Raw genomic sequence first — 26,472 nt, forward strand, 5'->3', positions numbered from 1 at the left:
TTTCACACACACATGTCCTAAGGACATGTTTGTCTGTAACATGACAGTGTTTTAAAATGCAATATTGAGCATTTTAATACATTTTCGCAAATTACCACGAGGTTTAACCTCGTGGTAATTTGCCCCCCCCTAATTGCGAATTCGTAATTTTAAAAGTAATCATGCATTGCTTTTAAGGAATCGCAAATTTGCGATTCCTTAAAAGCAATCGCATTTTTGGAATTCGCTAAAAATAGCGACTTTGCCAAAAATGCTTAATGCATCCCAAAAACCTATTTAGGAATTCCAGACGGCCGAATTTAGCGATTCGCGCCGTTTGCACTTCCTAAATAGGTTGATGCATGTGGCCCTAGGTTCCAAAAACGTTGGTATATGGGCACGGTCTGTAGCCTGCCACCATGTTATAGCAGTAGACGTCACCTCAGAAAAATGTAAATTGCCTTTCAATAATTATTAAGATTCACAGATTTTACCAATAATATAAGAGCACTGAAGGCTTGAGAGATCCATTGAAGACATTGGAGGGGTTAGGGGCCAATAATATCTGGTACAGACTTTCTTCTCCAGCATCTTGCTGTTTTCTTTCCTTTACTCTCCTTTTAATTTAGAACATATTTACTCTGCCTCAAGCTAATCTGGTTGTTAAAGGCATGCTCCCTAGTTATAGATCATCGGCTGCACCTCTGGCCTATAACTCAGATTCAGGGCCTTTAACCCAGTGTAGCCTTCTGCAGCTGGCTATGGTGCTAATATTCAAAGCCTTAAATAGGCTAGGTGAAACCTGTATAACTGAGTCCTTTAGTCTATGAGAACTTATTTATATAAGCTAGAATAGAAAGCATTTTGCATCCGAAGTGTCCAGTGTGTTTCATCACTGTTACAAAAGAGCATGAGCCATGTCTCTATCTCAAGAAAGCCGTGACTGTGAACAATATGTCCAGAGTCTTTGTTTCCAAATCCATCTTATATATTAAAGTCCAAAATTCAGATACAGCTCCATTTCTTGTGGCCCAGAGTTGGTCACCCCTGCTCTTACGTGCATAGTAGTTATTCTGTAAATCAACTGTAATTATCCAAGTAATTAGCCTATCCCATTTGATCTGGAAGTGCTCCTTTTAATGTACAAGATTAGCATGTCTACCTTTGCATATCCTAGCAACAAAAACCTATTGTTACCGCTAAGATTATCTCACATTTTTCTCATTCTTGTCCTCCAGTTGTTAACAAATATAAATGAGAAATGCATACATTACATCTGAGAATCATTTATTTTGTGCAATGTAAGAGGTCCTACAAACGTGCATGTGTGCGTTCACACACGTATGCGCGTGCACACAGCTATTTTCAGGAAACTAAGGCAGGCCCGTGTGCCTGACCTCTCTCAGCAATGCTGGTGTGATAACTTTAGTGCTATTCACATTGTTCCGGAAACTATAAAACACAAGGTAGAAATATTTAATGATCATAAATGTATGATCGTCTTCTTCTTGGTGAAAGTAGTGCAGCCATTACAGTGATGACTTCCTGTTGTGGCTGTTTGCCCGCAGATGCTACAGTGATTAATCTGTATCGCATATATCATTAAATATGCCATCAGAGGGGAGACATTTTGCAAACAAGAGCTCAGCATGCGCCCGCGCGCCCCGGAAAGCTCCCATGCTGTAGGCACATGCACAGAATTTCGATTACAGATCTGAACGGCTGCCATATTCATGCCGTTATTTTATAGTGTTTTTCAAACACTGCTGCTAACGGAATGGCCCGCAGGTGCCACTTCCTGTACATACCCCTGTATTTCACCGACAATGGGCTCGGCCATATTTCTAGCTCTAAGAAGCCCACAATGCACCCCTGCTGATTCCTGCGCTCATTGATGACGGCTCAGTGGGGAGCAGATGTCATCTCCTGTTTTTATAAATGAAGACCCGCATCACCATGAAAGCCATTAATATTTATTCGTCCTAAAAGCACCGAACAACATAAAGGAGATGGACGAAGAGAGCAGATACAGGAAGCAGAGTGGCCATATTTCACTCTAGGGTGGCTGGTGATTTAAGGTGGACGCACGAGCGACTTATTAACATAATGATCAGCATTGAACATTCACTGGAGTGGAAAGAAACATTGGTGAACCTTTTGGCGCTGATTTAAAATCTGCTATGTAATTCATAGGCGTAGATGGTATTGTAATTTTTATATTGCGCTGCGGCCACTCGTCTGGCCTAATAGCGCTGATACAAGTGATGAAATGCTCTTAATTTTCTTTTAATATTTGAATACATTGCACATTTGAACAATAATGACTGTTGTTTAATGTAAAAAGAATGTATTACTTAATAATGATTTCGTTTTTTAGTTAGTGGTTCATTGTTTTCGTAGTGAAACAAGTAGAGATATTTATTTATTTATTTATTTTTAACACTTATAGAGCGCGTTGTTACCAGTCGGCGTCCTGGCGCTGAAGTGATAATTCCCGAGTAATGGAGAATATGGGTACTTAATGGGAGAAGAGCCATGTTTTTAGATCTTTCCTGAATGTCATAAGATTCTTATTATGTTTGAGGGAGAGAGGGAGGGAATTCCACGCCATCGCAGCTCCCCTAACAAAACTCCTTCCACCCCAGCGTGCCTTCTTGATCCGAGCAGTTTTAACCAGCCCTAGACTGGCCGACCTCAATTGTCTGCCTGGTCTGTACCATTGAAAAAGATCCTGAAGGAACACTGGACCAAGACCATGTAGTGCCTTAAAGACAATACAGAGGGCCTTGAACATTATCCGCTTCCGCAACGGAAGCCAGTGCAGTTTATCCAACTCCTTGGAAACTGAAGAGAACTTGGGCAATCCCCCAATCAGGCGGGCGGCCGCATTCTGTAAAACTTGAAGCTTATTGAGCACCCCCTGTTGTGCCTCAAGAAAAAGGCTATTGCAGTAGTCGATGCGTGAGAGAACTAGGGCTGTCACCACCGTCTTTCTACAGCCCTCAGGAAGGAAGGGGAGAACCTTTCTGATAATTCTCAGGGTGCAATGTACCGAGGAACTCAGCGCATTGACTTGGGGTTTGAAGGTGAGTAGGTTGTCAATAATGAAACCAAGATTCTTCACCTTTGAAACAGGGAGAGGAGGAAACCCCATATCAGTGGGCCACCAGTTAGGGCTCCAAAGATTAGTATTTGAGCCAAAGATAACCACCTCAGTCTTTGATGAGTTCAATTTTAAACAGCTTTTTGCCATCCAGGAGCTGACTGCAGACATGCAGTCCTGGAACCTACCTGCCACCTCCCCCTCAGTCCCCGGGAGCACCGAGACCACAATCTGGGTGTCATCGGCGTATGATGTTAACTCGAACCCGAAGGATCTGATTACTGGGGCGAGAGAGGCTACGTAGATGTTAAATAAAGTGGGGCTTAGGGAGGACCCCTGCGGGACCCCCCCTGGGAACTCGAAAGGTCTTGATTCGAACTCCCTCATGGTCACCACTTGTACCCGATCAGTTAAAAAGGCCTTCAAGATATTAAGTGCTTGACCCCTGCGGGACCCCCCCTGGGAGCTCGAAAGGTCTTGATTCGAACTCCCCCATGGCCACCACTTGTACCCGATCAGTTAAAAAGGCCTTCAAGATATTAAGTGCTTGACCGCGGACCCCGCAGCCCTCCAGCCGGTCCACCAGCAGAGCGTGGTGGACAGTATCGAAGGCCGCTGACAGGTCCAAAAGGATCAGCACTGCCTGGCCCCCCTTCATCAAGCACCTTCCGGATCTCCTTTATAGATTTAATAAGAGCTGTCTCGGTGCTATGACCCTCTCTAAATCCATGTTGGGCTGAGTCAAGACCTTTTGAATTACGCAGGAAGGAACATAGTTGGGAATTCATAATTTTCTCAACCAGTTTCGCCGGCAATGGCAACCTAGATATTGGTCTATAGCTGTTAGGGTCCGCAATGTCAAGGGAAGGTTTTTTAAGAAGCGGGCAGATTGAGGCCCTTTTCCAGATTTTAGGGTAATTCCCTTTCTCGAACATTAGATTAAAGATGCAGGCCAGCTGGTTCGCGATAGGAACAGCCGCCAGTTTTGCAATAGAGGTAGGGCAAGGATCATGGGGTGAACCTGAATTAGTGGCCAGCAAAAGTTTTAATACATCCTCTGCCTCAACTGGGTTGAAGGTTGAGAGTGTAGCCCCCGAGGGTCCCGCATGAGTGTTCCTGTGGGGCGTTTCGAGGAGACTCTGGGCCACCAGGGGTTCAAGAGAGGTGAAAATCACCTGAACTTTATTCAGAAAAAACTTTGCTAAGGACTCACAGAGTTCTGGATTAGGCGGTCAATGGATATAAGAAGCCTGATGTTTCCAGAATCTAACCTCGCAAAAACTGGCTGTAGCTAACAACTTGGTAAAACATGTAATCCACATGCATTTCTGTGGGAACTGAGAAACTGGACTGGCTTACCAAAGATCCCTGTCTTTTCATTGGCTCATGGAGAAAGAAGCCAGCAACAATGCTTTCGATATGTTTTTCTTGACTTTTATATTACTGCATGTTCCTAGGTAACTAGAGACTTCTCTTCTATGCTTTTGCTTTGAGGATTGACCCCGACCTTTGATGGTGGTAGCTACTGCTGCTACTGTTTCCCTCCTTTACTTGACTTTACTATGGCTTTTCTTTGTTCGCCCTAAGTTGGCAGGGTATGCTCAGACGTGAGTCCCTTGCTCACTTTGCCCCTGGATTCAAGCAAGCCCGGCTGAAGACGGCTGTAATGCCAGAAAACGGTCCTTGGATGCTTGATTCCGGTCCAGGGAAGACATGGTTTGGCAGTTCGGGCTGGACTGTTCCCATGAGGCACAGGGTCAGACTGATTTGCACATGGCCATGTCTGAACTGAGGTGGCAAAGTGAGCTAAAAAACAGTCATGGATTAAACCCAGATCAGTTGACTGGGGGTGAGTATTTGTATTGTCAATGCTCCGTCCATCAACCCCTTTGGTTTTTCTTTACTATGATTCACTAGATTGCTACTGCAACTGTATGCTGAGCTGAGTCTTAATCAAACCCTCTTTATGGGTAATTTCTGCTATCTAATTTGATTTCAAAGCTTAATTCTCCTTGATTTCACTCTTGATTCCAAACTCTTTATGAGTTCTTTGCAAACTAAAACTCTAATCCTGATCTATAGAACAGGGAACATATTCCTTAATGGAACATGCTTAAAATCATTTTATACTTTTTGATTAGATTTCTGTCATCTTATTTAATTGGTGGAGTAACTAAATAAAGACCAAATATAAATAAAGATATTTTACTAATCTCCTAATGAGAAGACAACATTTTTAAACGACAATACAACTCTCAAGATGTCTCACTTTCTCCTTGACTCCTAATACACAGTTCAAAGGTCCATTGCAGGACAAGAAAGGCTTAGGGCCTTATTTAGATCTTGGCGGGTGGATTACTCCTTCACAGCGGTGACAGATATCTCGGCCACGGAAATGTAAATCCCATAGGATATAACAAGATTTATATTTCAGCGGATGGTATATCCATCACGTTGTGAAGGAGTAACCCATCCACCAACCTCTAAATCAGGCCCTTAGCATGGTAAGAAGGGCTCAACTTTGACATATATGACCATTAGAGGATGTTTTGTTGCCCATTACCGCACTATCCCATTCATGCATACATGTGCAGTTTGTTAGTCTGATATTTAAGGGAATAGTTTGGTCACATGTTAGGGGGTAACAAATAGAGTTCAATTCTGTTGCAGAATCAAAGCATGGAAGATCACTTAGATGGTTGTGTAGATTGGTGCTTAAGGAGTAAATTATTGCAGAAACTACCCCTTCCGGACATCAGTGCTACTTGCAGGAGTAGGTGGAGTGAAAGAGTGCCAGAGATAGCGCAGCATACAAAATGACTGGTAGGTTTGATATTTAGTGCATGTACATTTTACGGACAGTTGGTTGTAGTGCAATGGTCAGCACTGGGTCTCCTTGCAGAGGTGAGTCTTTGGTTGTTGCATGTGGAACATATCAGTGCTAGTTGGCACTGCAGACATCCATGTAGTCATGTGTATTCCAATGCCGGCTAGAAGAGAATGCTAGTGTTGAACACTGTGTACTGAGAGGGTGAAGCTGCTGACGTATAGAATTTCAATCTGGATCATTCAGTAGCGGCTTAACTTGGGGGGGGGGATCATTCTTTAAGCCTGGCCTCCAAAAGTAGGGTGCACGCGCCACCTTTACATAGCTAATTGCATGTGTCCATTTAATTTACTTTACAACAACAAATACTCCACAGGAGACCTACTATGAGACCCACTGGATCAATGTAGGTAGCGCAACTGGAAATAGGGAACTTATGAATAGGGTGAGATTAAACACCAACTCACTAGGGATGTGTATGATATGCTAATCATATCTATGTGATGGAAGGGGGGCAACACTAGTTGTTTTTAGTTACCCTCACACACCCTAGTGGTGTCATGCTTCATCATCGGGTCACCCAGACTCATATAGGTCAGGGTGGGCTTAACCACAGTATTGGGAAGCTCTTGTGATAGTGAAGGCAAGTGGATATAAATAAAATACCTCAATCAGACCCCAGGTTTCTCTTTATTCATGGGTCTGGTTGGGTTGTTAAAAATAAAGTGAAATGGGTCTTGCAAGGATTTTTATGGTTCTATGACCCTAGTGAGGTGCCGACATGTTTCAGTCCTTAGGTGGCCATAAAGGTCCCGAACTTTCTTCAGGGCATAAATAAGTTAACCCCCTTTATGTGTGGGGATAATTAAGTGGGGGAATACCCTACTCTATCAATGTAGCGAGGGAAGAGTAGCTTCTCCTCGTGTTAGTGTGTTAATGGTGTTGTGAGATGCCAGGCTCCATCCAAATTATGTTGGGCGTAGGTTTCTCAGTCAGCAAGACAACGGGGCATACTCTCATATTGTGAGGACGCTCCCTACTGGAAAACATACGGTCTCGCCTCCCGGCTCACGGTTGCTGTTTAATTTACACCTGAAAATCATCTTTTTACTATGGCAAACCAACATTTTTTAATTACCAAAAATGGATTTTGAACTCATAAAGGTGTTTACTGATACAGATATTGTGAGAACATCGTCATGCAGAGGTGCAGGGCCGAATTAAAGTGTGGATTTGAAGGTCTTTTGGTTTTTGAATTTTCATGGCCATGCCTTAAAAGCCCCATCAATGAAAATAGAAAAGATTATATTTCAATGCATAGTAGAAAAGACATGAACTTCTGCACAGCATCGGCACAGGAGTTGTTTTATAAATGAAGGTGCAGTGCAGTCAAGGTGTACCTTTGTCCCAGATCCTTTCTTTGCCTTCCTGGACAAGGTTATGACTTTCAGGGGGGTGGGGGGATGGGAAGAGGATGAGAGAGAAGAGCCTTGTGCATTTCTTTATGAATAAGGGATGAACCTTGCTCTGTGCTTACCATAGCCCCTCCCCTTAACACATTTTGTAAATTGATCATCTGGATATTTACAATTCAATTTCCACAAGTGAAATGCATTTTGAATCCATGTATTTTATCAAAAATATAATTTTCACCTCACCAGCACAGTAGCAATCTGAAAAACCATAATCAAAAATATTGCCATACATTTCTTGTCTTCTTGGCTTTATGGAACTTACATGCAAGTTCTTTGAAAATATGTGTTCTACATTGTTCCTGCACTTCCCCAGGAGCAGCCCATGCAGGTAAGAGTGGTGGGGTGTGGGGGTTAGGACTGTCGAGTTCCCCCATACCCCGCCCTACCCCTCTTACCTGCACAGGCTGCTCCTGCACAACCCAAATAACCACAATTCATCTATTCACCAAGAAATAATACAATGCATTTCACATTCCCTCCCTCTTTTCTCTTTACTAATTTTTATTCCTTGACCATGCATGTTCACCTCCCCAACACTGTGAACTCCTCAGTTCGCCTCTATTTGTGGCTTCACATGCTTGCCTTTTCTCATGCAACAATTATGTAAATTGTCCCACCAAAATGTTTTCTCAATCATTTCTGTGCAATACACTCTCTTTTTCATTCAGGTTAATTACCTATCATCATTTTCCTCATCATAACTTTTTAATCTCACTTCTGCCTGTCCTTAAATGGAATCATCTTTCACAGGTGACTAGGTTTTTTGTCTTGATTAGATTTTTTATATATTCCTTTTAATATTTTTTAAAACTTGCTTTCATTGCATTTCCTCGTGCTACAAATTACAATTGCATTTGTTTGTTCACGTATTTAGGGCCCTATTACGATGGCGGACGGACCTGCATCCGTCCGCCACCCCAGAGGAGGAGGGACCGTCCGCAGGGGCAGCGGCGGTCCCTCCGTACAAATTAGGCTGTGACCGCCACCCTGGCAGTCACATCCTGTATGTTTAACATTGCGGCGGGTGCTGCTTGAAGCAGCAACCGCCGCAATGTTAAAAATGCAATCAGTGCATTTGCATGCAGAAAGCGGCAGGCACCGCGCGATGCCTGCCTCTTTGTGCATGCAAATGCAGGGGGGTACCATAGGTACCCCCCATGTGCACCCCCATGCCCCCCCTTCACCCGGTAGACCCGCATCGGGCCCCCAAAGAAAAGTTTGTATGCCTTTTCGTGGCGGCATTTCCGCCGCGGAAAGGCATTACAAAATTCAAATCCTAATATGGCTGGCGGTGTCTGATAGACACCGCCAGCCATGTTAGAGATTTTCCGCCGCGGTCGGAAGGCGACCGCAGCGGAAAAGCGGCGGACGTAAAAATGACCCCCCAGCAATCCTGATCTGGCTGGGGGTCATTTGTGTGTCCGCCGCGATGAATCCGCATACCTCGGGCCGGCGTTGGCTTCCGTCGGCCCGGAGTATGCGGATTCACCGCAATCGTAATGACCCCTTATTTTGTAGAACACCATACTATAACTTGCAGTCAACTTTGCTGTTTTTTTAACATGTATTCAAAATGTATTTCTTCTTGGCATCTACTGAGAAAAAGCAAAAAGTTAAAATACTTACATGATCTAGTAATGCTATTGATCAAAATACCTACAAACTAAATTATTACAGTGGTATTAAACATCGTCGTAGTGAAAACATGTGTAATGTGTTTGTGTTCAATTTAATGGTAAAAGAAGTAACTTTTTTTCTTTGCTTTCAACAGCATCAAAACCTGTAGATCGGAGGCTCTGCACAGGACCAGCTCCCAGTACCAATCAGCTGTGCCACATCCCCTGTCCCATTGAGTGTGAAGTGTCTGCCTGGTCAGCCTGGGGACCCTGCACTTTTGAGAGTTGTGAAGATCAGCAGGGTAAAAAAGGTAGAATAGTAAAAGGTGTTACAGTCATTTTGTTACCTTAATTTTCGTTAATCTCTCTTCTCCTGTCGGTGTGAGAAGACAACACGGTAACCTACTAGAAATATTATATGAGTGAGTGAGTGAGTGTTGAGTGAGTGAGGTGGTACATTCTATTGAGAACATTGTGTCCAGACTGAATGGTTGATTCAGTAGTTCCCGGTCGCATAATCTGAAAAAAAACAACCCACTTGCTACATAGTGCTAAGCCTTTCTTACAAACAACCCTCGTTTTCCTACGAAAACCATATATTCACATGGTGTAAATGTGCCTTTTGTGCACAATAAACAAATATAATTGCGGCCTCCACAGCAGCATTTACAGAAGGCAAAAATTGCAATTGCGCTAAATGTTCATGCCTGATTTTTGCATATTGAAAGCATTGCATGATAGTTCAGTTGATAACATGTAAATCACTTTTGCCCTCGCAAGAGCGAGGGAAGAGTGAAACTTAACGCACTGCCCACGCGTAAGAGCCACAGTACTCATTTACCCTCCCTGTCTGATACCTGGAAGAATGGTGGGATCACTGTCTTTGATCTGTCCACTTGCTCTGGCCTACTAGCAGATAATGAAATGGGAGAGGGGATGTGTTTTGGATGAAACAGCCAGTTACCTCGACTTGCCACATTTCAAAAGCAAAGATAAGCACATATTTTAGTGACTACATTCACTGGCTCTAATGCAAGTAAGAAAAAACATGGCTCCTCATATCCTGAACTGGTAGTAAAAATAGCAACAATGTGGGTGCAGAGGGCGTCTCACATCCCTAGGGACTGTTGTCTCTGGAGGTGCTGCACTGTGGGTGGCATAGCCCCTGATTTATTTAGCCATTTTCCACACTATGATAGCTTGAGCATGTAGGTATTTGACTAAAAGGAAATAGTATTATCTGGAATTCTAATGCATTTTATTAATATCAATATCGTCCATGCCTACATTTTGAGGCAAATGGAAACAAGATGCCCCCATTTTGTTTTCTCTGTATATAATTGGTTTTACAAACTTTTTTGCCTATCTTTTGTCGATCTGTTTTTCCACAGTAAAATAATTTGATGAACTGTACTCATGCTTTTTTTGCACACACCAACAGCTCCATATTGTATCACACTTAGGTTTCAAGCTAAGAAAGAGATACATATCAAACGAACCCACAGGAGGGACAGGGAACTGCCCTCACCTCATTGAAGCCATCCCCTGCGAAGAGCCATCCTGCTACGACTGGAAGCTGGTGAGGCTGGAGGAGTGCATCCCTGACAATGGCAGGCAGTGTGGCTCCGGCACTCAAGTCCCTGTGGTTACATGCATCACCAGTGACGGTAAGGCCGCCAGCCACTCATTCATCCCTGTGTGTCTGTTATGAGTTCATATCTTTTACTTTCAACCAGGAGAGATGCACTTTTTATGTTGGATTTTTTAATGTTATGTTGGACTCCAAAAACCTAAAACCTTTCTCAATGGTTCAAAGGGAAATTCATGCATTACAACCGTACCGATGCAGAACTGTTTAATTTTTTAATTCATGTGATTTATTTATCATGGATCGGGTCAAAATAGCAGGGGAGCATTACACAGAGTAACTGCAAGTTTCTTGTCATGTCTACATGACAACTTACATGCATAAAAGTAACTGTGCATAGTTCAGATGTTATGCACACACACAAACACACCCACTCGAACATGCAGACACACAAAAACACACACATCTACACACCCACACACGTACACACTCTCTCTCAAACACACATGCACACACACATGCACACATCCACTCAAACATGCAGACACAGAAAGGCACACACACACATCTACACTCTCACACATGCACCCACTCGCTCTCTCTCTCTCTCTCTCTCACACACACACACACATATATACACAATGGGCTTAATTCACAAAGTCATTTCGGATATGAACAGCTGTTTATAGGTGTACGTCCTGAAATACATAGCATATGTAAATCCACATACTCCTGTGTATATGTAGGCCACAACTGCGTTCCAATATGTTAAAGCAACTCCCTCACAATGGTGGGCACAGGGCGTTACAAAGCATCAATAATCTTTTGACTTGGTGATCATTCATAGATTGATCTACCACCCTTTCTCACAGTGGAAATGGTCACATATTTTGTACTACAAAAGCCTGGAATAAATCCTTTCCTCTGTTGCCGGGGAGACTGAACACGGCTAAGCGTAGCACTATAGAGGAAGGTGTATCCCAATCAGAACAAATGTGTTTACTTGTGGAGAAAAAAACACACAAAGGTGCAAATGCTTGTACGTACTGCATTTCCCTGAAGCACACATTTTCTGTGGCGATAATTCTGTATTCTGGGAAGAGCAGTCTCTATGGAAGAGGTGTGGCGCAGCGGCCAGGGTGAATGACTCTTGACATGAGGGTTTATGGTTCGATCCCCCCGCGCCGGGACACCTCTCCGCAGGTAGCTGTGCGCTTTACAATTGCTGGCATATGGTACATTGATATGGCATAGCTTCCCTGCTGGGAATATTTTGAATCCCCAAAAGTCATCGATCTACACATATGTGTGAGGGTTTAAATGTATGCCCATTTTGTGAAGCGGGCCCAGCACATTTTTGAGGCTGTCAAAAGGTTAGAAAAATTTATTACTTACTGTGGAGAAGTTAGGTGGCTACACACAGAACTGAGTTAGTCATGGATGGCAGACATGTTTTTCCTCCATTCTCTCCAAAACTGCTTCAGAAGGTGGGCACATTTTGAAACGCAGCATTGACGGATGCAGTGGGAGCCTGTTTGATGTTTCCATTCACATTTAGTTGTGATGCAGAATCCTAAAAGGGTCTTTCCTTGGCGAGGAAATGAAACAACTACAGGGTCAAATCACAAGCATCTGCTGCATATGGTCTTCAGCAGCAGGTTTATGGATTCACAAAGACACTCCTTGCTCCCAGTTCCAAGCCCCCTGTTTCCCACTTAACCAAGCGTTAGGGAGTGTTTTCTAGTTACTGGGTATAAGGCGTGGCCTATGGTCATACGTTACATGCTATCCATCCACACCCTATGCTCACTTAGCATATTACATGGATGGTGCGAGCGTCTCTATAGCGATGGTTCTTCTGAGACTTTCATACAAATAGTTTTTACTTGCTACAGCTTTGGTCACGTTTAAAGGACCTATATAACAATTCAACGTAATTCTTTTGCATCTAGTTCAGAATCCTACGTTTCATCTGTGGGGGAATGCAAAGTTATTTGGGCGATTTCAAAGTGCCAACTTTCATTGCACGTCATATTGGAATGTTTACCCTACCCGTGAACACATTTTAATGGAGCAACATTAGGCCCTTGTGGTGGTTTGGTTCAAATCCATTCCTCAGCTTTTCAAAATTTTGCGATGCAAAGCATGTTGAGTGGGCTTCATAGGGGTAGTACCTTTTCAAAGTTTATTGCAGGGTTTGAGATTGGTTCGAAAGAGGATCTGTTTTAAATTGCAAAATAATTGCAAAATAAATTGCAAAATAAATCTGTGTGGTAGAGACAGCAATATTTTCTATCTTGAATTTGATTCATAAATGGTTAATGAACGGTTTTAGAGCTGGCTCAATCTGAATGTCTGGCACCAAATGTTCTTTTCATCCTGTCTGCCATTGCACAATACAAGGAGTTCAAGAACTCTGAATGCTAAAAAAATACCCTGCAGAGTCCAGTGGGGTGAGAAAAACACCTCATTGAATTTTTTTTCTGAAAAAACATGATTTATTTGAAAGAAAACAAGTAAATTTGACACTCTAGGTTTGTACATGGAAAAACAGCCCTCCAACCAGTTTGGAGAAATGAATGAAAAACAGTCCTCAAACACCTCAAAAATGTTTTTCATAAAGAAGCGCAAAAACAGACAACATGCCCACAGCAGGTTCTTTGGGCATGGTAGCCGTGGAATGGCCTGATGCCATGCCCTCTGTTCATGGTCCACAGTGGATTCTGGGGCCCAGGGCTTGGAGCAGGGTGTTGCTGGAGCCCACATCTTGTAATTTATTTAGCGAACTTTGGAGACATAGGGACTGATCAAAAGGCCAGAGCTGATGTGCATGGCAAAACACCATTCTCAGTGAATATGGATGAGCCCAGGGATTTGGCTACCACTAGAGCAAGGTCTAGGGTCTGGCTAGACATAACATTTTAATTACATTTTTTTTAAATGTCTCATCAGATTTGAACAAAACCATACAAGGGATGAATTTTACTCATTCTAGCCTTCTTCCGAGATTTGATGTAAATCTGTCCAGTAATTTTTACTGTAGTCGGAAGCTAAAACATATGTATTGTATGTTATGATACTTATATATTGTGAACCTAGCTTGAAAGCAACAAAGCATTGTACAATACTTGGGAAAATAGGAAACGATCTACAAGATCATATACATCAAGTTGGGGTTAAACAAATATAAATTCACTCTTTTAGACTCACAGAGATGAGGGATTTGCTAAGAATCACAAGAAGTTGAGTTCGGTTCCCATGTGACTTTGAACAGGAAGTGAAATTTCTGGAACCCTCCAATCTATACTGCCCGCTTGATTAATTTCCACAGCATTTCAAAGGATCATTCTTAGATACATCAGTGCTCGTTTACGAAGGTTTTGTTCAGATTTGTCAAATGGGTCAAAGTGATTGTCAATAAAAAGAATGCATTTTGTGTGAAATAAACAACTTTATTATGACTACAGGGTACTTCTTTAAGTCTTTATGGACTCACATTTCCCTGTCAAGCATTACTCAATTCCAATATGATCATCTCTGTAGAGTGTTAGACCACTCTTTCATTTTTAAATAAATACAAATAAATATTTTTAAAGATATTTACATTGTTTATTCAAAATTTTTAACCCGGCAAATAAGACTTGTAGTAAGAAAGGTTTCTCTATGGCTCAGTCTGCATCAGCAAGCCTTCTATTATGGTACCATTTACAAACAAAAGCTGCAAAAAAGATAATTACTTTTTTCTTCACATTTGTTAATATGTTCTTCAGACCGTTTTGAAGAAAATATCTCATTATTCACGCCTTTTGTCTTAATGACTTTTATTATTGCAAATGTGATTGAATATCTGCAGTTCAACTGTAATTATTAATTAAAGGCAACTTAATTTAATTTGTTTGATATGTCTTAATCGTGGGCATAACTGTGTTAATTATAGTGAGGCTTTATTGTATAAACAAACGCTCAATGTCTTTCTATGATCCAAAGGCAAATTGGGAAAGATTTGTTCCAGCCCAACAAAGAAGAGGCGAGGGGCCTGGAAAGACTTCATACAGACTGAATCAGGGGGTCACCAGGAAGTGCTTATGAGCTGTACCAAATGCTGTTTTGCAATTAAATTGGGGAGAGAGGATTGGAGTTGATTACTTGAGCAGATCACTTGTCTAGGGTGACGAGTGACTGTAGACTTGTTTCTTAATTGAGTTTGAACTCAGTTGGGAACACTTGCTACAAAAGCGTTTGCTATTTATTGCCACATACGGAACACATACTTATTTATACATGCAATCCTTCATTTCCCAGAATCCAATTAATAACAGAATAATTAAACGAGACTAGGACTTGTTGACAAATATTCAGCATGTAGCTGTGCTGAACGCAGTCCCTTTGGAGACCGTTGTGGTGTACCGCGCTCAGTGCATCTGGGTCTGAAGGATTTTATTATGAACAGGCAGTTTCATTGTTTCTTGCTCTTTTTACTTAAATCAGCAGCCTCTTGGTCTTCAATTATGCACACATTAGTGGTTTGGTAGTGCAGAATTAAGAATGCTTTCACTCTTATTAAATTAGTTTTAACTCTAACAGTAAAATGTCTACCATCTGCTTTGACGTCTCTTTGTGGATTGCAAATGGCAGCCTAGCTACAGTGGTTCTTAACTGAGCGCGGCTATGAGGACCTATAAGGGATTCAGTATCACAGTCACAGATATTGCATGGATTGTATTTGCATATATTGAGTGCTTCAGATACCTAATGAGGCGCCAATGTATATTCGCAGACAGGAAGAGTATTACATTGCCAGTTAAAGTGTGGCAATGGTGGGAAATGTTTAGGTGCTGTGTGCGGTGACCAATGAGGTGTTGTCAGTGATCGCTTCCAATAAGTCAGTAGTGGAGCGAAATGGAGCGAGAGATAGAATGAATGAGATCTATATACATTTTTGGGGGTTAGGTAGGAAAGGGTGCAGGTTATGGGCGTGTCCTATTTGCAAAATGTTTTGTAGTGGTGTGTGATTTGTGAAATGCGCTTGTCATGTTGCTGCAATTGCAGAACTGAGTTTATACAAGGAGTGGAATGAAATTGAGTAAGAGAAAATTGTCCAGTATCATGCCTACCATTGAGGCCTGTTCTCTTTGTAGAATAGCCATATAATTGAAGTAATGTCTTACGAGCTGAAGGCAAGGGTATCAAAATCCCTTTTCAGAAATGTAATGGAGAGAGAAATAATGAATGGTCCTTACACTGCCAATTTTCAACTCGTGGGATTTCCATATGATGTATTCTCAGCGATATAAAGAGAACAGTAAATCAACTACAAGATGGGAAGATGTACTTTGGAGGTGGGAAATTGGATAGTAGTTCTTTAGCTGAAATTATGGTGAAAATGAAATAAATTCTGCTAATTTTCCATCCAGCCAATAGGGGAGAATTTCAACCTGATTTAGATTTGCGAATATGTGTTCTTTGCTAATTGACTGTGTTTTAAGTAATCAGGCCATTTTTCAAAAGTATATTAGTTGTTTAACAAGACATTTTTCTAAGTAGCTGCTTTTTTTTTTACATTTTCCCACAAAGTTTCTTCCTTAGTTGGGGGAATTGCAGAAATGTGTATTACATAAGTTCGTAGTCAAAATCACCCCACTCCTTTTGGAAACACTACAGGCCAGGTTTTTAAAAGTGTTGCACTACCATTGCATCCTGCAAGGTAAAGGAAGGACGGTGCAACACTAAAGTTGGATTTACCAACCCAAGCAAGTCCAACATGCATGACCCTGCGGTGCTTGATATATCTGGAGTAATGCATGGCTCCGCAAGGAGGTGTCTTGCATTAATCTGCCCCTGGGAGGCGTCCCATAGGTCTAGTGTGGTTGTTGCATCGCATCCACTCATGTATTCTAATGCATTTCCAGATTTACCCATACTGGTAGACTTGGGAATGTGTCAGCATTGTATACCTTCCCACCAGAGGAGCAATAAAGAGAAATATTGGTATTTCTCCTTGTTATTTCCTCATTCTCAGTGTGTTGCAGTCTGCAGCACAGTTAGATAGAGGACAAATGCCCATGAGGATTGTTTTTGTGCAGGAAGATGTCGTTTCCTGCACGAAACCAATGCTGCTTAAAACAGAAGTGAACCCTACAGCAAAGGTGCCTGCCTTGTTTCTAGGCAGCAAATTGTGCACCACTGCACGAACAGAGCAGGAATGCGCCATATATTGATAAATATGGTGCATTCCTTTCAAGCAGCACAGCAAGATGTCTTGCTGCATTGAATGAAAGTTTGATAGTCTGCTCCTACATATCTCACCCTTTGCTAATATCTTGCCATCCTCTGAGTAGGAAACAACGTAAGTTCTCTATTCAAATCTGTGCACAAATGCACCCAATACAGCACCCAGGTGTGGGTGGAGGATAACTATTCATTCAACCTTTATCTATCTCGACACTTTAGTTCTTTCAGATTCCTACTGCTGAACATTTGGCTGCCATCATTAGACTATCTCCCAGTGTTCCTGTAACTGAGATTTTATATATTGTTTCCTGGCATAGGTAATGTTTTTTGGGAGAACATGGCTAGAACTCAGGGCCGGACTGGGAACAGCAACCTGCCCTTGCAGATTGCTGCTCGAAGGGGGGTTTGGGGTGCTAACAAGAGGCACCACTCCCAGTTTTGTTACCGGGGCTGATATTGCAGCACTGCTAAGAAACCGCCCCTAGTGGCAAAAACGGCCCCACGGGCACAATACCGGCCCCCACCCCTCCGGCCCGCCGGGGAAATGTTCGGTGCACGCTTTGGCCAGTCCGGCCCTGCTAGTACTATTGCACAACCTACCATGTCTTTCTACAAATGAATTATCACAAGAATGTTTTATTTTTAGTTGGAATGTGCTAATCAAAATGTGGACTCCAATTCATCACAGAAAAAAGCAGGAGTTCAAGCCTCTTTCAAAAACTAGGTACAGCAGAGGCTGGGGTTTTGCCAGATAATCTCCCCCAACAGTGTAGGGCTAGATGTAGATAACTGTCAAATAGCACCATGTTATGTTTGATAGCTTCACCGAGTGCTAATTTGCCAATTGTGATTGTCAAGTTCAAGCTTGCAATTGCAAAAGACAACCATAAGACATACAATGAGGGCAATAGCTAGGATTACCTGGCAATGCCTCAAAAAAGGGAGAATATGGCACTATGTATGGCCATTCAATAACTCTGTGAGCTTTGCTATTTACCATCTTTGAAAGGGTTACTAAACAATACTCATTTCACTTCCATTGAGAGAAACCTAAAATGTATTTCAATTAAGATCTGCAAAAAACAAATTTTAGGCTGAGCTAGGGAGCTCCGGGAGTTTTAATATACAAGCTTCTCGGCCATCTATTGGACCGACGACATGCATTTCAGAGTTTGTTTAGTTTTATTTTATTAGGTCTGGCATTAACCAAGAGCTTTTGTTTTCAGTAAAGTTATATATATGTATACTTACATATAGGAGCTTTCAATCAGACCTCTTCATCCATTGATCTAGTGTTGTGTCGCTCACATTTTTCTTCCACCCACTATGGCAGAGGGCAATGGGTTAGCCCGCATTCAGCCCTCGGCTCCCTTCTTTATGGTTGATGGCCTTGGTTTTAGGACAATGTTGAAGTTCACAAAAGAAATAGTCCATATCAATCCCAAGGACTTGTTGGTGAATGTGGGCTATTTAATTTCTTTTTTTAAACTTTTTTTTACCTTTGAGCGGGTCCTGCAGCTCCAAAATTCTACCGACTGTCACCAACTTTGGCAGGTCGCTGTATCCCGTGTGAGCATAGCAAGTGGATTTCGTGTTGCATGCACATGCTCATATATAGGTGGCTATCATTGAATGGGATTTAAACCACTGCAAGATGGTCACTTATGAGTGTACCCACATATGCATAAAGCCAACTTAACTTTTGTAAAAAAACATTCACTATTGCCTCATGCATGTGCAGGGATAGGCAGCTTTCTTTAATGTCTTAATGAAACTTTAATTAAAATATTTAAACCATCATCCGTCTGTATACATATGATTGTATGGACAAGCGGCCATTTTTTAAATGTTTTGGGATAACATTTTGCAAAAACAATTTCGAAAAAAAACATGCTTTGGCGAAGACAAAATGTCAGCAGACAAAGCCAGACCTATTTGCTTTTCAACTGCTTGTTGATCTTTCTGATGAGCATCAGTAGGAGCCAGGGCTGCAAAGAAGGAATGTTGTTGCTGTCCAACTAGGGTTATGTAACTATAGGAAATGGGAATGTAAAAGCCCCTGGTGACTTGAGAAAGAGACCAGTAGGGGGCCTCACTGAATTATGGGTTTCTAACGCTATGCCGAAGGACCTAGTATCACCATTTCTACATGCCAGCACCACCCATTGTCCCAGACAAGTCAGACTCTCAGAAACATGCTGTCTCTCGAACTAGCTTTTCTACTCATGTCTTAATCATTGGTGAACCAGCAAAAGACCAGGGTACTTATATTCGGGAAGTATCTGCGTAAGAAGACCATGCATTGACAACTTGGGGCCCTGCAAATTAAAAAAAGTTTGAGCTACTACTATTTGGGCTTTTGGCTATCGGAAGGGTCAACACCTACAGCCCACCTAAAACATCTGAGAAGGAAAGCGGCTGGCATCATTTTCAATTTAAAAAGCCTTAATCAGCGACTTCATAGTCCAACTGCTGAACCGATTTTGAAAGTTAGTGCCCTCTCTTAACTATGGCCACTTAGTTTTCCCCAGTGTCTTCAATAAGTTCCTCGCGAACCATCAAATTTTGGCTTACCAAAAGGTCCTAGCTCTCCCTAGACAGGCCAGGAGAGCAAGAGTAAGGCTGAAGTTGGGTCTCACCAGTCCGGACATCACTTGCTCAAGTGATTTAATAAAATATTATATCAGGACCACGCGAGCACCAGAATTGTCATTAAAAAGACAAAGTAAAATGCTCTTTGAAGAGGAGGGTTCCCCATGGCAGGTGCATCTGGCAGGGGGCATTAGATTATTGGACATCAACATCCAAAATCTACATAACCCTGACATCCCACTAACAGCTTGGAGGAAAACAGTGAATACACAAGCCATGACAATATCCTTTGAAAGGGACTTGGAAAGCCTGCATCACCAATTAAATCTCTCCTCGCTGGACTCCTCTTATACCATGGGAAAACCTGCAGCCCTACCTGGAGCAAGCTTTGACCTGGCTCGGGGAAGAATCTCTTACATGAGACTGATTGCTTTGCCCATTACAGATTTCAATTCAACCTGGGTCCTGCAGGATAACTCAGTGGCTTGTCGACTCTGTAATTACCATCGTGAATCCTGGCTCCATTTGTTGTGCTGTTGCCCAAAGTTCGTCAGTGAGAGGCAGCCCTTGGTTCTCCCTATTTGTAGGTTGCTTGGCCTACAAAGTTGCAGTGAAGTGTCCGACCTGTGCTTCTCTACTAAAACACCTCAAATTGTGGCCAGACTGGAGAAATTCACAGATGCCATCCGAGCCAAACTGAATCTGAAAACTGAACTATAACAGGACTTAGTCGGCGATTGAGAAAGAGAGACTATGATAAAAACTTTTTCTTAAATTCTATGTATAATATTTTACTGCCAGTTAAGAAAATAGTAATTTTTGTTATTTTAAATCTTTTTTAAACAATTACTTGATTCTTAAATAATTGTGTGAGTTCCTAACCAAGCTTTTGTTTTATTGATAGAATATTGTAACAATTTTAATTAATTGAACAATAAAGATATCTTCTCTCTCTTCATCATTGGGCTATAGCAATGTTCTTAATCGTGACACACATTCTAATGAATTAACATCTTCCAGTTCTAGTATAGCAAAAGAAAGAGAACAGGGTTCATCAGAGACCTGTTTTGCTTCTGTTTGAGGCCCTGCTATGCCTAGGGTGTCAAGGGGCAAGCCAGGGGATGCACCTGCGATCCCTGGCTACCCCTAAATGACGTCCATGCAGTGACCAGTTTATCCACCATCAACCCTACATCCCTTAGGGAGCCCTGCCTTCCATCTCAGCTACAAAATGTTTCTCACATTATAACTCCCTATTTCACTCTTTACCTTAATCTTCCCCTCCTTCTTACTCAGACTATGAAGCAGCAGTAGTTCTGCCTCCTTAGAAACAAATCTTTCAAGCTAAACCATCAGGTCTGACAACCAGGCTATATTTTTGTTTGGTTGATGCTTGCGTGGCTGATACTTATGCTGAACTCATTCTGCACTCGAGGGAAGCTCATTTTCCTACTGCTGTATCAGTTCAATGTATGCATGAGACATATACATTGTACTCAAATAGTTTCCATGCCCTGTGAATGACAGAGAGAAATGCTATTACCTGTGCAGTATCTGTTCTGGATTTAAGAAAGTTTCAGCTGCTGTTGAACTTGCCATTACTATTCTATGTGCATGCTAAGTCAATTATCCTGCTGGTACCAGCCACTAAATATGTAGGCATGAAAGAAAATGTACACATCTGCTATACATGATGAGCTGATTCTCTGGAAGTGGAAAACATGCATCGTCATCCATCCCATGCCATGATGTACACCTTCTGTTGGTGTTAATGAATCCTGTTATGCCCTACTAGGGTCCACCTGTAGAGTAAGTATAGTTGGAACTTGTACTGTTATTACCACTGCAGTAGATCTTGTATGCTTTTGTGTGTATTAGTAATTGTTTGTGTATGTTTGAGTCTGTGTTATTGTGCATGTAAGCATGTGTTTGTCAAAAGCATGACTGTTTCCACCCATGCTCAACCTATTTTATGAGAGAGGGATCCCTACTCTGCTGCTGCCCATATAATACATGGCGATCAGGGTCAAGACTGATTTGCATAAAGCTGGGTCCAAACTGGAATGGCTTGGTGAGCAAGAAATGATGGATTTAGACCCAGATCTCTGTACTGGGGGTGAATGTTTAACATTTTTCAACATTCCGTCCATCAAGTGTTCTTTTTGCATTTGTCACCCCCAGTGGGACAGGTATGCTCTTACATGGGTCCTGTGCTCACCCTGCCACTGGATCCAAGCTATCCTGGCTGATGAGGAGTGATACCCAAAACGGGTCCTTGGATGCTTTTTTCCAGTCCGGGGAAGACCTGAACTGGCAGTTCGGGCTAGATTGTATTCATGGGGAGCAGGGTCAAGCATGATTTGTGTATGGCTGTGTCCAAACTTGAATGGCTTGGTGAGCAGAAAAAATGTGGATTTAGGCCCATATCTCTATCTCTGTACTAGGGGTGAATGTTGACATTGTTCAGTATTCCATCCGCAATTGTTCTGTTTGCATATAATACCTGTTCCGTTCTCTGTATGTAAAATTGGCTTGCACTGCTGTTTCTGTTTTTCCTGTGGTAGTAGGGACTTCATCTCTTGTTTCTGTGTGTGGAAACCTTGTGGTACTGCTCCTTGTAATATCCCAGTTCTGTGTGTAATGAGCTACGGTGTATGCTAAAGTTCAAGTTCAAGTTCCGGAATTTGTATAGCGCACTATTCACCCAGAGGGTCTCAAGGCGCTTGAGGGAGGGGGTGTATTATTTGTCGAATAGCCAGGTTTTAAGTTGCTTTCTGAATGAAATGTGGTTCTGTGTGAGGCAGAGGTGAGTGGGGGAGAATTCCAGGTCTTAGCCGCCAGGTAGGAGAAGGATCTTCCTCCCATGGTGGATTTGTGGATGCGCGGAACTGCGGCGAGAGCTTGATTGGAGGATCTTAGTTGGTGGGTGGGTGTGTAGAAGGACAGTCGCGTGTTGAGGCCTTCGGGTCCTATTTTGTAGAGGGCTTTGTGTGCGTGGGTGAGGAGACGGAACGTTATTCTCTTGTTGACGGGAAGCCAGTGGAGGTCTTTCAGGTGGCCAGTAATGTGAGCTTGGCGAGGGATGTCTAGTATGAGTCTGGCTGATGCATTTTGTATGCGTTGGAGTTTTTTGTGTAATTTGGCTGTGGTTCCGGCATAGAGAGTGTTTCCATAGTCCAGTCGGCTAGTGGCCAGTGCGTGGGTGACCGTCTTTCTTGTTTCGGTGGGGATCCAACTGAAGATTTTCTTGAGCATACGAAGTTTGTTGAAGCAGGAGGATGAGACGGTGTTGACTTGTCTGGTCATCGAGAGGGAGGAGTCTAGGATGAAGCCTAGGTTACGTGCGTGGTCTGTGGGTATGGGTGCTGTGCCCAGGGCCGATGGCCACCATGAGTCGTCCCAGGCAGAGTGGGATGACCCTAGGATGAGGACTTCCATTTTGTCTGAGTTAAGTTTTAGGCGGCTGTTTTTCATCCATTCGGCTACTTCTTTCATGCCTTCATGAAGATTGGTTTTGGCGGTGTTGGGGTCTTTGGTGAGGGAGAGGATCAGCTGGGTGTCGTCAGCGTAAGAGATGATGTTGAGGCTGTGTTGTCGCGCGATGGGTGCGAGAGGACTCATGTAAACGTTGAAGAGGGTGGGACTGAGTGACGATCCTTGTGGTACTCCGCAGATGACTTAGGTGGCCTCTGAATGGGGGGAGTCGGACTCTCTGGGTTCTCCCGGCGAGGAACGAGATGATCCAGTCCAAGGCTTTTCCTTGTATTCCGACGTCGTTGAGGCGTTGTATGAGGGTGCTATGACAGACTGTGTCGAAGGCGGCGGATAGGTGTAGTAGGATGAGGGCAACTGTTTCTCCGTTGTCCAGTAGCGATCGGATGTCGTCTGTCGCTGCAATGAGGGCGGTTTCGGTGCTGTGTTTGGCTCGGAAGCCAGATTGTGATGGGTCGAGAGCGAGCTGGCTATTGACGGCTTTCTCAATGACTTTGGCAGGGAATTGGAGGAGGGAAATGGGGCGGTAGTTCTTGAGTTCCGAGGGGTCTGCTGTGGGTTTCTTCAGGAGAGCACTGAGTTCGGCGTGTTTCCAGCTATCTGGGAAGGTAGCGGAGTTGAAGGAGCAGTTGATGACATCACGGAGATGGGGTGCGATGATGGAATCTGCTTTGTTGAAGATGTGGTGAGGACAGGGGTCTGTTGGCGAATGAGCCTGAATGGATGGAGTTCATTAGGCAGATGGTGTCATCAGTGGTGATTGGGTTCCAGGTGCTCAGGTTGCTAGAGGCCGGTTTAGGTTCGGAGGAGGGTGGAGTGGACTGTTCTTTGGAAATGTTCTCAAAGCTGTTATGTATGTCGGCGATTTTGTTGTAGAAGAAAGAGGATAACGAATCGCAGAGGTCTTGGGAGGGAGTAATGTCGTTTGAGGCTGCGGTGGGGTTGGTAAATTCTTTTACGATGTTGAAAAGTTCCTTGCTATTAAGGGAGTTGTTGTCGAGTCGATCCTTTAATGCTGCTTTCTTGGTGGATCAGATCAAATGGTGGTGTTTGCGGGTGGATGCTTTGAAGGAGGCGAGGTTGTCAGTGGTTGGGTTTTTTCTCCATGTTTTCTCGAGAGTACGGCAAAGTTTCTTGGATTTTTTAAGGTCGTCGTTGAACCAAGGGGCCTTTTTACTACCCTGTTTGGTTTGGTGGTTTTTCAGAGGTGCTAATTCGTCAAAGCTGTGAGTAATCCATTGTTTGAGTTTGGTGGCAGCTTCGTTTGGGTCCGATGAGAGGGTGGGGGGGTTTTGGTTGAGCGATGTGATGAGTTGGTCGGTGGTGATTTTGTTCCAGTTTCTTCGGGGAATGGGTTGTGGGGGGTTGTGGATCGTGGTAGTTTTGTAGCTGAAGTGAACACAGCTGTGTAAATGCTACCAGTGGGCCTGCTTTACTGATTGTGCCACTCATTTAAGGACACCTTGTAAACATGTCTCAGGCCTGCCATTGTGGCCTGTGTGTGTAGTGTAAACTGCCATTCCAACCTGGCAAAATAAACCTTTTTCCAGGCCTAAACCTTCCCCAAATTAACCTTTGCTTAGACCTCTGCTAGCTTGGTACAAGGCAGGCAGCTTAACTTAGAGGCAACATGCAAAGTATTTGTGAAACACTTTAAACAGTAAGACGTGAAAACACCACACAAAAATGTCCTATGCCAGGTTAGAAGAATAGAGCAACATTTAATAAATAAAACAAGACCAGAATAACAAAAATCTAATCGGTAGAACTGGAGTTCTGTAAAGTATCACCTAGAAACGGAAAGCGCCAACCGCAGCTATCTGCCACGCTGGACCAGGTCAAAGTCAAAAGTTCATGCCGACCAAAATGGAGGATGCAATCCCATTTTAGCTCAGCTAAAGTTTTACCTTCTCAAGTTTGCGGGTAAGAAGCTTTCCGGGAGCAAGGAGAACAAAGGTCACTGTCGATGGTCGGCGGGGTGCGAAGAGCAGACCAGGATGGCCGGGCCGACGAACTTGCCGTTGCTCATGCTGGCTTCTGGTGTGAGCAGTGCGGTTCTAACACGAACAGGCCCATTGCGGTCTCAAAGAACTCAAAAGCTTGACTTTGAGAGTGCGAGAACTACACGAAGGGCCCAGCACCGGAGAGCCACCTCTTAGAGGTCATGAACATGTCTAATATAGGGCCAATAGTTATGGGGAACTTGTTTTGGCCTCTGGATTATATCAGGGGGCCAGCAACTAAACCTTTGAGTCACTTTGGGGTCCTGGGTTCAAGATGGGTTTCAGTTCCAGTTCTTCCTTCCCAGGCAAGAGGGCAGCAGGCAGCAGGTCAGCACAGCACGGCAGCAACTCCTTCACAGTGGCAGCCCAGTAGAATGGCAGTCCTTTCAGCAGTTCAGCAGTCCTTCTTCCTAGCTTAGTATCCACAGGCCCAGAAGTGTGCGGAAGAGGTGGTGTCTGAGGTGCAGTACTTATACTCAGTGGTGTCTTTGAAGTGGGGGAGACTTCAAATATATGCCTTTGAGGTTTGCAGGTGTCCTTCCTTCCTTCCCTGGCTCCAGACTCACTTCATGAGGGTGTGCAGACCTTTGTATGTGGAAGGGACACCACATTTTACATGTATGTGAGGCTGTGCCCAGTTTCTCCCTCCCATCATGCCAGAGATGGCCCCTTGAGAAACACCTAAGCTCCTATTGTGTGCAGCTGCCTAGGAGGATTAGACAAAGTCCAACTGCCAACTAAACCCAGTCATGTAATCAGAGACAGGCTACAGGCACAACATGGCATTTTCAGAATTACAATTTGAAATCTGACTTCATCATGAGTTTGGATTTTAAATTGTGATTCCAGGGACACCAGACTTAAAGGGGTTATTTCTTCCCAATTGGAAATTATACTTATAAAATGTATTATGGTAATCCTAATGTTACCCTATGGGAGAGATAGGCCTTGCAATAGTGAAAAACATTTTTGATGGTTTTTCACTGCGAAAATATGTAAAACGTAAAAGTAGATGTCCTGCCTTTGAAACACTTTGCACCTCGCCCTATTGGTGGTCCAGGGCCTACCTTAGGGGTATCTATATGTATAGGAAGAGAAGGTTTGGGTCTGGCAAAAGGTTTACTTTGCCAGGTCGACACAGCAGGGTAAACTGCACATACAGGCTCTGCAATGTCAGGCTTGAGACATGGTTAAAGGGCTACTTAAGTGGGTGGCACAAACAAGTGTTGCAGCCGCACTAGTAGCATTTAATTTACAAGCCCTGGGCACATGTAGTGAACGAACTAATTCAAAGTAAATTAAATATGCCAATTGGGTACGAGCAAATACTACCATGTTTAGAGGAGAGAGCACATGCACTTTACTGCTGGTTAGCAGTGGTGAAGTGTTTAGAATCCTAAGGCCAGCAAGACATGAATTCAGCGAAAAGTGAAGGAGGAAGGCAAAAGGTATGTGGGTGACCCTGCAGAAAGGGCCATTTCCAACACGTTATTAAAACCACACTTGTATGTTATGTACAGCACACATCTGGCAGATCACTATGGGACAGACTGATCAAATGTTTTG

General features: G+C 43.2%; 1 protein-coding gene across 1 annotated transcript in view; it reads left to right on the forward strand.

Annotated features, from left to right (window-relative positions):
• The window catches only part of THSD7A (thrombospondin type 1 domain containing 7A), a 959,544-nt gene that overhangs the window by 546,485 nt on the left and 386,587 nt on the right, over positions 1–26,472 (forward strand). The window contains exons 6-7 of the mRNA XM_086941983.1: positions 9,156–9,311; positions 10,464–10,667. Coding sequence (XP_086798109.1) covers positions 9,156–9,311; positions 10,464–10,667 — 360 coding nt within the window. The remainder of the gene's footprint in view (positions 1–9,155; positions 9,312–10,463; positions 10,668–26,472) is intronic.

Source organism: Lissotriton vulgaris, chromosome 10, assembly GCF_964263255.1.
Source record: "Lissotriton vulgaris chromosome 10, aLisVul1.2, whole genome shotgun sequence".
NCBI lineage: Eukaryota > Metazoa > Chordata > Amphibia > Caudata > Salamandridae > Lissotriton > Lissotriton vulgaris.